Source organism: Dreissena polymorpha, chromosome 4, assembly GCF_020536995.1.
Source record: "Dreissena polymorpha isolate Duluth1 chromosome 4, UMN_Dpol_1.0, whole genome shotgun sequence".
Lineage (NCBI taxonomy): Eukaryota > Metazoa > Mollusca > Bivalvia > Myida > Dreissenidae > Dreissena > Dreissena polymorpha.
In genome coordinates this window covers 131120583-131139878 of record NC_068358.1, presented here as the reverse complement: position 1 = coordinate 131139878, position 19296 = coordinate 131120583, and the positions used below count along the sequence as shown (strand labels likewise).

At 34.6% G+C, this 19296-nt stretch overlaps 1 protein-coding gene across 1 annotated transcript; it reads left to right on the top strand.

Annotated features, from left to right (window-relative positions):
• Window positions 1–620: 620 nt before the first annotated feature.
• Window positions 621–13218, top strand: LOC127876520 (uncharacterized). Its single transcript, XM_052421819.1, has 4 exons — window positions 621–946; window positions 3031–3241; window positions 3659–3792; window positions 11761–13218. Exons 1-4 carry the CDS (start codon window positions 901–903, stop codon window positions 11823–11825), a joined length of 456 nt encoding a protein of 151 aa, XP_052277779.1. The 5' UTR covers window positions 621–900; the 3' UTR covers window positions 11826–13218.
• Window positions 13219–19296: the final 6078 nt, after the last annotated feature.

Here is a 19296-nt window from a genome sequence, read left to right as displayed (position 1 = left end):
AATCGGTTCGTGTTTTGATCCCATCGCACATGATTTAAAAACTTGGCTGAAAATAAACTATCGACTTTTTTTATTGTAACTGTATAAGTCAAAGCAATGAAGCCGATTATTTTAACACTTCTTTATTTTGATATAGGGGCATGAGGGCGTGTTTCTAAACCTTTCTTTCAATCTACACGCAAAGTTGTCGACCAATGCTCTGACATACAATATCGTCCATTACAAGAAAATCATTCGATCTGAAAGGATTTCATTTGTATTATATAATGAAAAGTATTATTGTTCCCTTTTATATTTCGAAAATAGTAAATACGTTTACGTTTATAATTAAACAAGTACATAAATTAAAAGAGTAAAAATAACAACGGGAAAATTATTGTACCACGTGGCCTGGTTATCATCACGTGGTTGGTTATAACGGCATGGAATTGATGTAGCTATGCTGGTTCGAGTCAAATCTCTGCGCGGAGTTACCATTGTTTTACCTTGTCTGTGTCTTCTGTCCGTCAAATACACACCTCGAATGGCAAATCAGTAGTTTTGCGAGTCATATTAACCCATGCACGAGAAACCCGTGCGTTTTCGCGCTGAAACGTGAACATGAAATCCGTTCATTTTTTGGCGCTATATCATTTCCGTAAAAAAACTGTACAATACAAATACGATACCGCATTAATCGAACCAAGAGTGTTTTTTTCTTATCAAGTTTTGCACCGCACATGTTACCCTGGAAAAATACTCTGTCAGGGACTTAAAGGCATTACATAAAGTTATCGTTCTTGAAACGGCCTGCACACGAATTCTATTTATAATCATCGTTTTCCGTAAAACGTGTAATTTGAGCTGCGTCGCTTGCAAACTCTTACAACAGGTTCAAGTGCATAGAAGAGAACGGCAGCCATGGGAGCGTTTTCTAGTTTTTTCGGTTGTTTAGTTGTTATTCTGGGTGAGTACACATATTTTTAATGTATTGTTTGTGATTTAATGTACATTAAGGTAACTTGAGTGGAATTGTCTACGTCTAGGCTCATTTAGATCTAGTTCAAATGCGTGCGTAACATGTGTTCTTTTAATTGTTATTTCTGCACATTGAGTCACTTACAACGTGCTCGCTTTTCATGTACACATTACTTTTATACATCGTTCAACAGTCAACACATTCAATGCGCTAATAAATAAATTGAACTACAAGACGCGCAAACAATTTAGAGATACTTTTTATATGGGCTAAATTCTTTGGAACCAAATATTACCAAAATAAAAAGTAGCTTAATATTTGAGAGCGTCAACAAGTTGGACTATTGTCATGTAAGATATAGCGTTAGCATGCATGTATATATGAGACGAACAGCATTATACACGATTTATAATCAGTATATGTACTTGATTTATACAGAGTTTGCGGATAATTCACATAATACGCGTTTCAAATATTTAAGACACTAAGCTTATGCTTTGTCGAAGAAACTTCATATGAAGTAGGGTTTAGAGGTTTACAAAAAAAACTCATGAATTAACAATTAATGTGGATGAACAGGCAATGTTATTTATTTTTCACGGGGGCTTCCATATTGAGTCGTGTCAATAAAATAGACTCGAATGTGAAATTACTGTCAAAATAGCATAAACATTTAATAAATATTATAGTTGTTTAACTTTATTTATCTGAACCTCATTTCTTATTACATTTGAGTCCTCCAGCTGATTTTTTATTTTTAATGTGCATGCGTTGTGTATACCGTGTGCATTGAACGATCGAAACATACATATTCCACTTTTACCCGTTAAAGGGATCTTTTCACGGTTTGGTTAATTGACAACATTGAAAAAAGTTGTTTCAGATTCGCAAATTTTCGTTTTAGTTATGATATTTGTGAGGAAACGGAATAACTGAACATTTACCATAGTCCAATATAGCCATTATATGTATCTTTTGACGATTTGAAAATCTAAAAATTATAAAGCTCTGCAACGCGAAACGATTGAATAATTTGGAGAGTTCCGTTGTTGTCGTTTAAATTTACGAAACTACGAAGATTACTGATATAAGGTATAAAATACTCAGACTGTGTTTACCTGGCGAAATAGCCGTGAGGGCTAATGCGTTTTTACTTCAGACTAACTCCAGGACTCCGTGGGTCACTGGTTCGAGCCCTGGTACCGGCTACTTTTTTTTCCTTTTTTTAATTTTATTCTTTAATTTTTACTGGTGCTTTTATGATCCAATGTTTACATTTATCAATATAAAGCATTTAATGACAAACTTCAAAATATGCCAAAATTTGTGAAAAGGCCCCTTTAAAATATAATCAAGTTTTATTACGATTTTTTTACCAAATCAAAATATGGTCAATGTTGACGATAATTGTTGTTAAGAATTTCATAAACACAAACTTCGTCATTGTAATTTGAACTTGTACAGCCGTATTGCGTCTTTAAAGCTGTTTAGTAAATAAAAGTGTAGTTGAAAATCGTTTTGGATTGATTGCATCGTGACACGGTCTTGTGCTCTGGTATGTATATAACCAACGAGTAGTTTGAACTGTATTCTCTGTATTGATATTTAATTTGAATCGAGATTGTATAAGGTTAATTTATTATTACCTTATTACCTTTAAATGTTTTACGAATAAATTAATTCTTGGCCAAGTATGAGGTATGGAGCTCCTGGAACCGTTTTTAACCTCGGGTACTTTTGCATCTAAGCTTCGAATGTGAACCCAGTTTTATTCATGTTTGAGCGTTTCATATATTACGTATATGTCATGTCTAATGCACGTCTTACTGTTTGACAATTCGTGTCACGTCATAAATAAATGAACGCATTGTATAATAATGTCGAAGCAGAAGTCTCACTTTATGTTTATTTGGTAAGATGATACGAGCCAAAGCGTTTCAACGTTGGTCAACAATAATATCACTTCATTCACTTAGATTTAAAAATGTATTTGCTGGGGCTAAAATCAATCTGACCAACGAATACAAAGCGAACACTTCTGATATTACAAATATGATTGTATTCATTTTCAGTAACGTTGGGCGGTAGCCATGGTTACGAGTGCTGCACGAGCTACACGGACATCATCGGGAATTACCACCCCTCGCAGTTGTGCGCGGACTACTGCTGTGTGGACATCAATCCCACCAACTTTAAGGTCTGCTGTGACGACCGGTCACGACAGGTTCCATCCTCCCAAAGGGATCAGGATTCGTGTACAAAAGACTGGATCGAGGAACACATGTACGTTCTCATGCCATGTACCGATGTCCTTTTGAAAATGGTGTACTAGTAATTTTAAGGAGAATCGCATAATGTATGCTGAAGTAGGAATCAAATATTTTATTTCAAAAACACATTTCAATCCTTGTTTTACTTAACATTAAACGCCAAAATGAGTGTAAAACTGCTAATAATATCTGATATGCTTTTAGTGTTTATTAATTCAAAATATTAAGGCATTCTGAAATTTGTATGAACAGTTACAGTTCTAGCTTTATCATCTTATGGATAGTTTATGACTATGAAATAAAAATTCTGGTAAAATGAATCACCAAACTTCATTTATTATAATCAACCCAAAACGAAACTCATCCAGAACTGAAACTTGGAATATTAGTTACCAATATTGATCCACGGTTCCTATTCCTGTCATTTCAGCTGGGTGCCAATCGTTTGCGGCCTTGTTCTGCTTGGCCTGATCGTGCTGCTGACCTGCTGCTGTTGCTGCGGATGTTGCGCCTGCTGCCGTCGCAGCGGTAGTGGTGGGTTGGTGATCCACTCAGCCGTACCTCGTGAGTTCAGTATTATGTTTGTTCACCTGCGGGCCTTTGTTCATAAAGGGTTTTACTGCACAATCAGGATCATATGAGAGTCATTTAACCGAATATTGTTCAATATGTGCATTTGTCATTGTATACCTTTCAAAGACATTTAAAAGAGCTTTATGGCTTCTTTAAACAGCGAATGGGAAGATGAACAAACCAAAGGCATATGAACATAAACCAATTTTAGGAATGTAAACCAGTGATGTTAATTGACTTTGCATCTTTCTCATAGGGTTTGTCTCATTTTAATTGATTTGATATGCCTCAGCATGTACGGATCATTATGTTGAAAAAGTTTAATATAACAACTGAATGTAGCAATTTTGATTAGCCCTATACATGTGTTTATTTTCTGCATTATAATTAAATAAACCTAGGTATTTTCAAATTGTATCTGTGCATTTTACTTAAATTTTACATTTTACTGAACGGATAAGATTTTTTCCCAAAGGCTGTTAAACACAAACCATATTTGAGAATAAGTACGGAATGTACAACAATAACTTCATTCGCTCTTTAGTAACACAGTTGGGTTTGAATTTTATTGTTTAAATATCTCTCATCTGTAAAATCAGCAGTAACTTAATCTTGAAACAAGTGCTTCAACAACGCGTACATTAACTACTATAATTACCATTTTAAATCTGTGTACAGTCGCGTCAGTGTTACTGAATGCGGTATAAAAACTAATACAGTCTGTTTAAACCAATTGATACCTGACTGCGAAACACAGGTGAACGTACACTTGGCTTATTCTTAACATTGTACTTTACAAATCAAATGTAACTCGGCATTTTTAAGGAACCTTTTCACGTTTTGGTAGTTAAACAGATTGAATCAAAACGTTTCAGATTTGCCATTTTTCGTTTTAGTTATGATATTTGCGAGGAAAGAGTAATACTAAACATTTACCGTGCTCTAAAATATCCATTATATGCATCTTTTGACAATTTAAAAACCTGAAGTTATAAAGCGTTACAAAGCGAAAGGATGCAAAATTTTGAGCGTTTTGTTGTTTTCGTTATCTTTTGTGACATTACGAACATTGCATATATAATGTATAAAATACACTTCAACCTGTGCGACTACGGGTTATCGAATGCATTTAGCGCTAGACTTTAACTTTAAGGGCCAGCGGTTCTAACACAGTTTATGATTAATATATTTTCTTCTATAAATTCTATTCTTGTTTTTTACTGGAGCTTTTTAGTTCAAATGTTTACATTTATCAATTTAAGGCATTTTTTACAAAATTAAATACATGGCAAAATCTGAGAAAAGGTCCCTCTAAGCCACGATCAGTCTGTTGCGTTTAGTTAAGAAATTCTTCGATTTACACAATCTAAGCACAACCCATAAGTCCCATATGTTCCGTTATAATAACATAATTTGAGATCTTGGAAGAATCTTGAGAGATCTGTATTGATGATAAAGCGTCTACTAACAGTTTTACACTTGTCCAAAATATTCGTGAATAATTGTAGCAACGTCACTATTTTTCTGTAGAATAGCGCAATCATATTCCAGTTTGTCATATTATTACCGCTTTCATTACGGTATTACTGACCGTTAGTGTGAAATCGAGATCAATCGTGGCCGCTTCTACGAAATATATGATAGGACTGCAGTGCCATGGTACGGTTCGCTATGTTCATGATGCGAATAACAACGCTTGCCCTTCAGACCAGTAGGCTTAGATAAGAATCGTCCGCCACGACTACCACTAATTGCCACGAATATAAACGACGGTTTACGACAAATTGAGAATTGAGTTACATGCGTTACATGCACGGGTTTACCGATGTGTTAGTACGTACTTATTACGGTTGCTTTCGTTACTATAGAAATTATAAGGTATCTAGAGTCTTGAAACGTAGTGAAGCATGATAATTATTTGCTGTTCGTAGGTTTATCGGCACGAATCTTTAATGTAAGATGAAATGTCTGTATTTATCCCCACGTTTTTCGGTAAAAAAGTGGGGATATTGTGGTGATGTGCGTCTGTCCGTCCGTCCGCCCGTCCTGGCCACCTGCTCTTCCTACACTATAAGCACTAGAACCTTGAAACTTACATACATAGTAGCTATGAGCATATGTGCGACGGTGACAGTGACGGAATGTTGATCTGACCCCTGGGTCAAAAGTTATGGGGGTTGGGGCGGCGCCGGGTCAGAGATTTTCACTAATTGTTTAATGTTATTTTACATTAACTTCTTCATTTCTGCACAGATTTACTTCAAATTGATACTTAGCCTCTCTTATGACTATACGGTCAATCTCAACTATGCATGGCCACATTACCAATCCTGGGGCGCCCCTAGGTCAAACATGCGGCGTGGGGATACGCGTCGGCCTCTGCCGCGCCATTTCTAGTTGTTTTTGCTTTCTCGCCAGATACATATTGCACATGTTGTTCACACGTTTCCGATGGAATAATTTCTAAGTGAAACCATGGTAAATTCACTTGGATTTATATTGATAGTCTTGACGTACAACAGTAACGTAGGCGGATGCATGTACAATCATATAAATTATTGGAACATTTAGCACAATTCGTGACCGTTTGACATCGAGAAATCGAGACGATGGCATGTGTGCAAGTACATAGGTTTTGAAAGACGTGCATAGTCACAAGGGTAGTCACAAGGGTTAAGCAGACACAGCTGGTTAAAAACCACCAGGTTAGAGGCAAGATTCTAACAAAATCAGTATGCACGCAAGTAGGGTATTCTATTACTGTCATTAGGCAACCTAGTCACGGCCGTTAATCATGCGATCCACCTCTTTTTTGGGATTCACTAATAAATGAGCCAAAGCAACTTCCGAGGTGGCGCTCAGGCCCGGATGTTTGGAAATTTCAAGGATAATTTAACAGGTTGATTAGGTTTTATATGTTTTTGCATTATATTTCGCATTATTTTTTAAATCGGGCAATATAGTGCGATTCAGCGAAGATTAATTCATCCAAAATTGTGCAGAAACATACATTCTCAACCCATTTAAAAACGTGAGAACCTTTATAAGTTGTGGCATGGTGGAGTTTTAAAAAACATTTCGATGAGTTGTTTCTGTGTGACGAGACAATTTCCACCTAATTAAATCGCAAACGGGATCAAACGATTGCGTATAACATACATGAACTGCTGCATCACAAAATTATTGGCTTCCTTTCGTCGTAGTAGATTATTTTGCATTTTTTCCAAAAGAGATGGAGTCAATAATAGGGAGATGGCGCTAATGATAGGAGGTGGCGCAAATGCAGGATGTATTAGTTAAGTCGTATCGCAATAACATTATACCATGACGTACATTTGATAGATACTGTTATTTGTTATATTTAATTTATTGTTCAACGTACATACGAAGGCCCAAATCTTTACAAAACATAAACACAACCTATAATAAATAAGATGTAGTTTTTTTAAATATATAAGTGATCAACTCAATAAGTCATCAACTTGAATAAAACATATTGTACGAAATATACCAAACATGTGTAATACTCAATAAAAGCAATTACTTAATGTTAAACAGTATCAACATAATTCATCGACAGCAATACTTGTTAAGGGTATTATAATTCACGAAATAAACGAAATAAATATAAGATCATACCTCTTCTTGAAACGATGATTTGTGGCCATTAATCCAAATGCTTAAATTACTGAAAGGCCAAGGACAACGAATCTTCATAAGACTCATATATGTTGTTTTCCCACTATCATCTTTAAAAAAATGAAAAAAGCTCGGTATTTTTCCTTGAACTTTTTTGTATTATACATGTTAAATGTTTTTATCAAACAAAGACGAACGTTTAAATCCATCAAGACATTAATAGAAAACGTTTTAATGTAATTCAAAACGCACGCGACTCAAATGTGCTGAAGTAGTCAACTAACAAAAAAATGTAGGTCATGTAAACATAATAGAACCAATAACATAAACTATTTCACTTTAAAATAGCTATAAATGTGCAATGGCGCCACCTCCAAATCTGAGCCTCACCTCCTTAGCATTGGCTCCATCTCTTTTTGAAAAATGCAAATTTATCTTTTAGAGCGGCTAGAAGCACGCATTAACTTGTTGAGGTTAAAAGCAATCGTTTTATGTAATGAGCGATTTCATTGGCTGGGAATTCGCTCGTTACACAGACAAAAGACATCGATTTGCTTTTACGAATTCTACCATGCCATAGCTTATAAAGATTCTCACGTTTCGAAATGTGTTGTGATTGCATGTTTCTGTACATTTTTAGATGAATTTATAATCGCTGAATCGCACCACATTTGCTATCATTTGCTATTTTTTTTTAAATAATGAGAAATGTGTTGAGAAGCATATTAAACCTAATCACCCTGTAAAAGTATCCGTTACATTTCAAAACATCCGGGCCAGAGCGCCACCTCGGAAGTAGCATTGGCTCATTTATTAATGCATCTCAAAAAAGAGGTGTCGCGCCTGAATAACGGCCGTGCCAGTGAATGCTGACATAGAACAAGCCGAACGTTAACATTTAGGTCAACAGACGATGGAGCAAATACGCTCGTTATAGTTCGTACACTGACCGTGTAACTATGAGATTGTTTGATAGTTGAATCAAGTGAAGGTATATAAGCATGTGGTATGAACGCACGATCGTGTACCGGACGCACATCTAATAGGCATTGGTTGTCTTTTAATTCAACGTGCGCTGACGAAATACCTACGCAGGACAAAACGTAACCTTTTCGCGCATAGTCTTGCTACTTGGTAACGTACGTAAACAACTAAAGAGTCACACTCTAAAGGCCCTTCAGCGAGTCACGAAGCGTTCACGCCAATGTTACTTGGCTTAAGATGCATGCTTAACTTAATGACAATTTTAAACATGCACCGATAGCGCATTTCAGCTTGATTTAAATCATCAAAACATTTTAGTGATCAAATTATTGAACTCATTTAATTCATACCAAACGGAAATTTGTATAAGGAGTTTGATGGGCGTTTTCTTGTATAATGGCCGACGACTTCATGGCGTTACTTATGCTGCCAACAACGGACGCGACAGGAAATGGTGTTGTTAACAATCATCTTAAAACACTCTCACAGGTGCTGAAAATGTCTGTATCCGATACATGTTATTAACGCTTAATGCATACAGAAGTAGTTGTGGGTTTGATTTATGTTACCATTTCCTCGTAGTCACTTCAATTCGTATACAGTAATAGATTAAAAATATGTTACACAACAATTTTGGCGATGGGACGATAACAATCAACGATGTAAACTTCTATCTTCTAGTAATGGTTGTTAAACAGACTTTACTTGCAATAAAATACACGGTTTAATCGAATTCGTGTTGTCACTAAGGTTTCTGCCTAACTAGATACAGTACATGGATATGTTATCTGAAATGCACAGCATGCTGACTTATTCTACTCCGATTACCATTGGTAATGGGGGCTATATAGGAGTCACTTTGTCGGTCTGTCGGTCTGTCTGTCGGTCTGTCCCGAAATATTGTCCGGGCAAATCTATGTTGTTCATTGTGAGATTTTCAAATAATTTGGCACATTTGTTAACCATGATTGGACGGTGTGTCGCGCGAAATAATTACGTCGATATCTCCAAGGGTAAGGTCAATTTGAGTTTAAAGGCCAAAAAAGGCCATAAATGAGCTTGTCCGGGCAATTACTTTGTGATTTATTGTGAGATTTTAAAATCATTTGGCACATTTGTTCACCATAATTGGACGGTGTGTCGAGCTAAAGAATTACGTCGATATCTCCAAGGTCAAGGTCACACTTTTAGTTCAAACGTCAAAAATGGCCATACATGAGATTGTCCGGGCAATAACTATTACGTTCATGGTGAGATTTTCAAATCATTTGGCACGTTTGTTAACCATCACTGGACAGTGTGTTGCGCGAAAGAATTACGTCGATATCTCCAAGGGTAAGGTTACACTTTGAGTTCAAATGTCAAAAATGGCCATAAATGAGCTTGTCTGGGCCATAACTATGTTGTTCATTGTCAGATTTTAAAATCATTTGGCACATTTGTTCATCATCATTGGACGGTGTGTCGCGCGAAAGGATTTCGTCGATATCTCCAATGTCAAGGCCACACTGAGTCCAAAGGTCACAAATGGCCATAAATGAGCATGTCCGGGCCATAACTATTTGGGAAGAGGACAATTACAACGAGCGAGGCATGGTATAGGGGTGATAACCCTGGGTTATGGTTAGGTTAGGGTTAGTGGTAGGGGTCGGGTTAGGATTTAGGTATGGGTTAAGGCTAATCCTATTCCCAACCAGACCCCTAACACTAACCCAACCCTAAACCTTACCCTCTAACCCCCATGCGCATTACAATACCATGCCTCGCTTGTTGTCGTTGTCCGCTTCCCTAACTATTTCGTTTATTGTGTTATTTTAAAATCATGTGTTCACCATCATTGGACGGTGTGTCGCACGAAAGAATTACGTTGATATCTCCAAGGTCAAGGTCAAATGTTCAAATGTCAAAAATGGCCATAAACGATAATGGCATAATAATTCTTAAAAATCGCCATAAATTAGATTCTCTAGTTTTGTGAAGACAGCATGCAAAAAAGTCTGTGTCAATGCATCATGTGGGGGTATACGTCACTTCTGTGACAAAGCTCTAGTTTATTATGTCTTATGTTTCAGTTATGAGGTATTGTAATTTTAAAACAAGAGATAATGTTTACAAAATAAATCATAACATTAAGACTTAGAATTAAGACAATAATCTTCAACAAAGTTTAACCAGACCAACCCCCTATGGATTTTTCATCATGAAATGTTTTGCCGTCGTACCTCCTTTTACATCTGTTTATTTGTTACATTAATATTTACTAAAGAATGTATTCGCAAAAGCTATCTGTGCATTATGGTTCGTATGCTCTGTTGCAATATGATGTCTACACATAATTTTATGGTATACCAATATTTGCTATTCTGTAATATAATCATCAACATCTGCAAAGACACGGTCGATAAAGTTGCGGTTCAAGTAGTTAAAGTGCAATGATAAGCGGTTATAGTGAAGCCTTGTGAACACATTTTTGTCCACAATTATTTCTTAATCTTTTGAAACCTGGTCACAACGTTGGGTTTATCAATATCTCATGCGAGAATTATAAACACCGCGTCGCTAGGTAAATTAAAAAAAAAAAGGTTAACACTCTGAAGGCCCTAAGTATGCCCAATTTTTCATGAATTGTGTTGAGAACATTTGTCAAATGTATATGTAAGCCTAAACCGTTGGATACAAAATTAGGTTACTCGGTCAAATAAAAGTAAATGTTTGTAAACACTCTAGAGGCTTTAGCCTTTAGTAAACCTCCAATCGTCAAGAAACTTTGGGAGAATATTTTGCCCATGATGTCTCCAATGAATTAGAAACAGGTTCACGTTTATTCGAAATTAGGGAAAAAAGGTTGTCAATAAAATAGAGGCATTTTTTCATTTTTATGTTACTTTTACGGAGTATTTGTATTGATTATATCAGGCCTGATATCGTAACTGGGTCACACTTAATTATGTCCTATTGATGCGGAAGTTATAGATAGTTGGCGGGTTTGTTCATCCGTCCGTTCGAGGTAGTCTCAAATTTACACGTTTCGTCTAACATAAAAAAATGATTCCCTCAAAGCATTGTTACTCGTGAAGATATAAACATGGACATTGTAATTGACTACCCAACACACCAACATCCCCTGACCTTATAATGATCTTATCATTGACCTAATTTCGTTCCATTAGATCAATATTTGCTATGCTTCCATCCGGAACATTTGCATTTATTAAACGCTGCATATAGTTCTTAAACCTTAAGCAGGCAATACTGGATTAGTAGTTGAACCGTTTACTTTAATGGGATAATTTTATATAATGCAATTCATGTGTTCATACTTACATTGTTTTCCAGAGACCAGCGTGATCATGTCTACGCAGCAAACTACGAACGTCATGCACGCCGGATACAATCAGTAACTCCGCGGACTTCAGGGGAAGTAATACGTAGCCAATGCTAACGGACGTTATATTGCATTGTGCGAAGGGACGGAACTCGTTATATCTGGAAAAAATGACTGCATGACAAACATGTCAAGTTAATTAATCCATAACAAACAATAGCTTATGTATTCTTGTTCATAGTAATAACATTCTCTCATTTACATATAATACGATAACGTTAGTAATTGTAATAATTTCAAGCTCAACTTATATGTTATTTTTGTGTTAAATACTAGAGTTTGTATTCAAATGTATAAATACTATTATATTGTTATTCTTTTTAAGTTCCGAACTTTAACATAACAATGAACGCGTTGTGATATTACCCTGAACCATATGTTTACATTATAATAATGTAATGTAAACATGTACTTTTGTTTTAGAAACTTTACCACGAAAATAATTTCAAGTAATTATTTTTTGCATATTTGTTTTTCATTTTATTAAAAAAAGAACATCAACGTGTTTTTAATTTAAAAACAATAGGATATATGTTCAAACATGAAGACAAATTGATTGAAAAGAAAAACAAAAATGTTCTTATTTGTGCTGTCTATTATGTAGAAAAGAGTGAGAAAACGCCTGTTGTATCATGTCGTTTCTTAATCTTTAACTCTCGCTAGTGGTTTGTTTGAGTCATCTGAATTTCAGTGTTGTGTATGTAACATTGTTTGAAATTTACCCTTATGAATCTGCCTATTTGTATATAGACCTCTTCTTACATGTTCATTTTATAAAAGATTAAAAGCACGCGTTCATAACAATGTAAACATTTGTACAGTATCCGCAATATGATGAATGTACACTTAAAAACCATAAATATTTTTTTATATCAAAAGTCTTGGACAGAAAACAACGCATATTATAGTGATTTTTTACACGTATTTGTCACGTAAAACCATCTATGCAATTCATTTACTTATTGAACACTGTCTTTATTCAATATCACATAACGTCTTGTTGTCTGTCCCTCTAAATAATGTTTAAGTCAACTGAAACGTTTAAGTGCCTTTAAGGTGTCTTTGTATTAGGTACTCGGACCATGTGCGGATAGATACTTATACATCGCCTTCTTAACTATTGGTTTCACGACCAACACGTAGCTTTACTTACTTGTCCATGTATGTACATTTATCAAAGGGACCTGGCTATGAGGATTACGATTCTTTTGTAATGTCTTTTTCTGTTAATTGATAAAGGTGTAATTTTATCGTTTGCAAATACATACACTTAGTAGAGTTAAATGATTGTACATGGGGCCAAATATGTGTTGTACACTTAGTTTTATTTTAACAGCTTTTATTTTCTGTGCTTATAGTACTATTCTTTTTTCATGTATATCCGTGTAATAAATTTCTCTATAAAAGTAGATAGTGCTGTTTTTTTTCTAGAAGTAACACAATTTATTCCCGCATTCCTCAATATTTAAGAATAAAGAACAGCCTTAAGGTAGAGAAAAAATAAATGAGCAGTTCCCAAACTTCAAATGTTTTTGTTACAAGTCGTGAGTAGGAAATAATTGTTCACTTCCCGACCTGTTTTGATTCAAAAACACTTTATGCGAATATACAACTCGACTAGTCATTGTAAGCCCTTATAATATAGCTCTTGAATTTCTGTAAGAAATCATGCGTATGATGCGAAAATATATCGTGATAGCAGGCACTCTCTCGTCCATTATACATTGAACAAGACGATATGTTCACATTAGCCACATGTTTCAACATCAGAAAATCATCACAATTATCACTATTTATTCTTTAATATCAATTTTTTTTGATTCTTGAAAGCATAGTCTGACTATTGCGATATGTTGGATAAATTACAGGTATTATGATCTGGTACTTAATTTCCGATGTGATGTTGCTTTCAAGTACACATGAGGATGAGAAATAGAAGAACTGACATATAGAAACACCAAATAAGTAAACGTATATGAAAATAATTGAACCGACCAGTGAGATCTTCGACTTATTTCTTCACATTTTCATTTTGGTAGCATACCTTTAACTGCAAGAGACGAACAAACATGTATCTGATCTGACATCACGTTACTTTATTTATAACGTTTACAATATTGGCTTAAAGTTGAGGTAGTTCTCAAGATATGCAGAAGTCATGAGCTTGTCACGCCAGGTCAAGGTGATGCACAACGATAAATCATTTTAGCCTCCATATTTTTCACAAATCGGTTCAATATTATGTACCATTTGAAGGGTTTTCTTGAAAGTTTGCATACACATTTAGTTAATTTAGACATGGTTTAGCATACACGAGTCAGTAATGCCGTCTGGTGGTCAAGGGTAAAACATTTGGGGCTCTTGTTTGTGACTTCTTCCTATCTCATAATGCCACGGAAAGATTTTGTGAAAAAGTTAATTCGACTTTAAAATGTCCATGAAGGCATACGTGAATAATATTTGCACAGATTCAATGTGGCCAGTTAATGGTAAAAAACAACGACGAAAGCATTAAACTGTTGCGTTGACTGTTTGGGAAATCTTTAAATACTAGGTTAAGATTACAGGGATGACATTTTTTTTCACTTCTGTTGAGAATGCATTTATATCTACATATTAAATAATTATCGTTATTAAAAATGTTAAATGTTCATACTTGTTTTATATTGGAAGTAATTGTAGTTTATTGTTATGTAGCTGCGTATGAAAAATCAAATCAGCGTTCATCGATGCCAGGAATAATAAAGGTATTTAATGCTGATATTTATTTTTGGTTTCTTCACTTGATATGCAGGAAATGTCTTTGTCTACGGGGTTATACCGATACATGATTGCTTTTTTAAAGTGGATGAATAACATTTGCACTAGCGTAAGAAAATGATTTTTACAGTACATTGCAGTTTTGTAGATTCTTGTTTTTTGCCACATCACAAAGCATAACGATTGGAACTGTGTTTGAAGTGTCGCTTAACTATTACACTTGCTAAGTAGGTTTTGTAAAACGCTATTGGCAAGTTCTAAAAAATTTACGCGTTCAATGTCTGGGAAAAGTGAAACAATGCGGACAGTTAATTTCGCAATCCTCGTTTGAGTCGTCTTGACCCGAACGATAAAATACCTAAAATAACTTTTACAATGCAGTGAATGCTTAAACTAAAATGCAAACACTAGTCATAAAAAAGCTTTTGAATACACAAGCATGTGCCTTTATAAATATAAAACAGTCAAAGATTTGACAAGTATGACTTAAGTTCCCTTAAGAATTATTTGTCAAAATTGCAGTCGTATCATAAATTTATGAACGATTTGATATATTTATATATAGATCGGCTATACAGAAAACTATTACATGCACTTATCTAAATCGTTCCAAATTTAATTTAAAGTAATACATAGCATGCAATACATGTATCTAGATAGAAATGAAGATTTAAAAATATAATATAAACAATGTAAGGTAAAGCATGCGAAACAACGAGGGAGGAATTGCTTAACAATTGCAATTTAGAAAGATATTAATAATGTTCGGAAACAATAGACAAGCTTTGATGACTATACCATTTACAAAAAGTTAAACGCAAAACATGGCATGTTTATGTTGAGTTTAGGCCTAACAGTTATATAATCAGACATATACATGTACGTAGATGACGAAATTCTGATTTAATCATATCAGTACTACATATTGTATACGTAAGATCCTTTATGTTAATATAAATATTGCTTAATGTATCTCTGTTTTTAATGATGAGAACACCGTTAAATATATTAAAATCGATTGTCTGTTTTCCTGTGTTTATACAATTCTAATAGGATTTCAAACAATTTGTTTTTAAATTTAGTACTTTATCTTACTGTAAGACTATAGTTCATTAGGTTCATTGGAATATTTAGTGAAATAATTGATAACTATTTTAATAAAAACTTGTGTCCATGATGACAATATCATATCATGCTTTATATGGTTCTACGTGCAATCTCAAGATTTAAATAAATTGAATGCTGAATTGAACAATTTGATAAGAGTAATACACAGTTTTACTGCCAACTGCATGATCTTAATACGAATATCATTTCTTACTTGTATGTTCTTGCTATGAAGATCTCCGAGAAACGTATATTCCTTCCCGGTTTTACAATCAGCAAACAATCAACAAATTTAATAATGCTATGGCCTCGCGTGATGACAACATTATACGAAATATTGCCATGTATATTTACTATGCCTCCAAAAGACGTAAAATGATGTTGTTAACTTAAACACTGGTTTTGCTGTACCACTGTTAAATTATATATGCGTTCACATTGATATTATATCTATATGCATTTTGTAGGTGTTTATGTATATGCAAGGACCGGTGGCAGTATGGCAAATAAACCTTACTAGTCCCGATTATTAATTTATTGTGTGTTGACATTGTGTGAGTGTTGTGGTATGGCCTCCTATCCTTTTGTAGGATGCGGTCAGCAGGTGCGGCTCTGCCAGCATGCAGTAGAGTGCCACTGGTGCAACCGATGGCAAAATCGCAAATGTGACACAGGTAAGTAAATTAATTATATAAGAAGACAAATAACGTTTCATTCTACAATGCGTTAGGTCAAAATGACCCATGAGCATTGTTATAATCGTATAACATAGTCAATGTCGTCAAAAAAGTAACCTACACAATATATAGTGTTTAATACAACGTTATTCTAAATTACTATGTAAAAATAAATTAAATACAAATATTTAATACATTTAACATATGCAATTGGGTACATAAAATATTATATGGGGATCTGTTTGTATCTAGTTTAGTAAATAATTATGATGAGGCTAGTCATCTGAGGCTAGACAAACACACAGCATACCATCACAAACACACAGCATTAATCACAAACACACAGCATACCATCACAAAACACAGAATATCATCACAAGCACACAGCATGATATTATAAGCACATATCATATTATTTAAACCTTCATCATGTCAATGAAACAGCCGATATATCAAAAGTCAACAGGAGACAGACGAGGCGTTCCATAGATATTGATACAACTTGCTCGTATTTAATATAGAATGTAGTTATATTTATTTAAAAGCAAGTTATACTATATCTTGTATTACATCGAACTGTTTACTTTATTATGTTGACATTAAAAAGGCTTTAGCAGTTTAATTTTTCGCATTCATTTTGAATGCTTTGCTAAATTGTTCATATACTACTATTCATGTGTATACATGATCTTGCTATCAGCCTGTATGGTTATGTATCAAGAAAAGTCATTGTGTTTTTATATTTTATTCGCCTCTTGTGCAAAAGTATATAAAATATAAAAAAAATTGATCAGGTGGGAGTAATTCAGAAACATTTATCATTTATCATAATAAAAAGGACGATTTGTTGTAATTTCCCTTTGTAATCTTAATATCACAAAAGTACAAAAAAATAATGCAATTAATTTTATCATTCTTTTAGCCAAATACTTTATCTTTAAATGTAAATGCTAAAGCATCGTCAATATATTCACACAATCTATGAGCTACTTAACCCATAGGCTAAAAATAGAGGAAACAATATCACACATAAAACACACATATGAATTGTTTAGTCAACGATGGAGCACATTCTTAGATAATACAGCTGTATGAACACGCCAATCTCTTCTTAGTACAATACTTTTAATAGACTTTTAATAGAATCTAGACCGCCTACCTCTTTCTTCTCTTTCTTCCTAATCACCACATAATACTCTGAAACTATATTTCTTTCAGTTACATTTGTTAGAGCTTAAATTGTCAAACCTCTATGGTAGTTTGTATGACTGTAAAATTTATGTTTTCAGAAATAAAATAAAGGTCGTTTAAAAGCTAACAAGACGTTTAAAAAGACATTAAACGAATTATTTAAAATGTTTTGCAATGCGACCCCATTAACAATGATTGAGTATAATCAATTGTCAATTGCAAAATTTGACATTAAATCACAGTTCCAAATCACATATAAGAATGTTTACGAGATTAATTTCGAATCATAGCGTTGAATTGCATAAATAAATGTTTACCAGATCAACTTTACATCACAGTCTTCAATAACATAATTTGTAAGAGGTCAAGTGATAATAAAAAGTAGTATACATACGTGTATATCAATCAACATTCAAGGCATACTAGCGGATATTTTACAAATTGATATAAATTGACTATTCCATTTTCTGTGTCTAGAGGGCAAGACATGGGGGAAGATGGAGAGACTCGCCCAGAAACGAGAAAGCTTGATGGAAGCTGGCCCAGATGGGACCACAGGCGAAGATGAGATGATGAGATGATGAGAGATAACATGATACAAGCTTCTTTGCGCAACTCCTCCTTCTTTTTGCCTGCGAATGAAATTCGCCGATGTTTTTGAAAATAATTATTTGCAAACTATAGGGCATATTGTAAAAGTTTCATGGATTAAGTTATCATTTTAGGAGTAGTTACCTTTTGTTTTAAATAACATGTAAAAGCCGTGTGATTGCAGTATTATCCTGAAAATTAAATCGCAAAATTCTTACTGCATGTTTACCCTTCCGACAACACTGCACCCATGGCGAGGGATACACTGTTTGGCGCAGTTTGTGTACAATTTTGATAAATGGCCACGTATGCAAATGAGTTTGCAACGTTTTTAACCAATTAACGTACATTTTCTTTATCTCTCCAATCTTATAGTTATACATTCAATTAGCATAAATGACACACTTTATTCGTGTCGTGTATTCATACTCGAGTACATGTACATGTGATTCGCGGTAAAAAAAAATTACCAAAACAGTAAGGTAGCGGGATAGTATTGTATACATGTATGGTCAACCGGATTCCCGTACGGAAACTAATGTCCACCGTAAGAGTACTGTGTACTTTAACCCTTACAATGCGGGAACCGAGTTTTGAAGGTCTTTGCAAACAGTTTGGATCCAGATGAGACGCCACAGAACGTGGCGTCTCATCTGGATCCAAACTGTTTGCTATTCTGATAGTAATTTTTGGAAAAAAATCGAAGAAATGCTAATTGTAGAAATTCAGCAGACGACATTTTAGCAGACGATAAATTTCCCAGCATGCAAAGGGTTAATATCTGAATCCATAAAGGTCAGTGTCAGGCTAATCACTAACTTAATGAGCGGAGGAGAACTGTTTATATTAATATATTCCCCGCCTTCTGACTTGCGGACGTTATAACCTTATATCATCCAATCTGTCGATTTGTTTGTGTTACTGTCCATACCCTGCTTATACCCTACCCTCGAACAATGTAGAATACGATTATAACTATGGTGTTTTTGTTTGCGATGATGGTGGGAATGTGATTCCAACCAAGAAAATGGGCGTAGAGTAAAAATGACTGTGGCAGTATTAAAAACAATACACCATTAATATACCGGTGGAATTCCTTACACAATTAAACGTGTGCATTCTTACAATGTCATGCACGTACAATGTTTCATGATAAGGATC

What these genes read in the sequence shown, in the direction of transcription:
- LOC127876520 (XM_052421819.1), top strand. Translation starts at nt 901, where the DNA reads ATGGGAGCGTTTTCTAGTTTTTTCGGTTGTTTAGTTGTTATTCTGG. An exon ending in TTGTTTAGTTGTTATTCTGG is followed by an intron (nt 947 to 3,030) that starts GTGAGTACACAT and finishes ATTCATTTTCAG; the next exon opens with TAACGTTGGGCGGTAGCCAT. An exon ending in GATCCACTCAGCCGTACCTC is followed by an intron (nt 3,793 to 11,760) that starts GTGAGTTCAGTA and finishes ATTGTTTTCCAG; the next exon opens with AGACCAGCGTGATCATGTCT.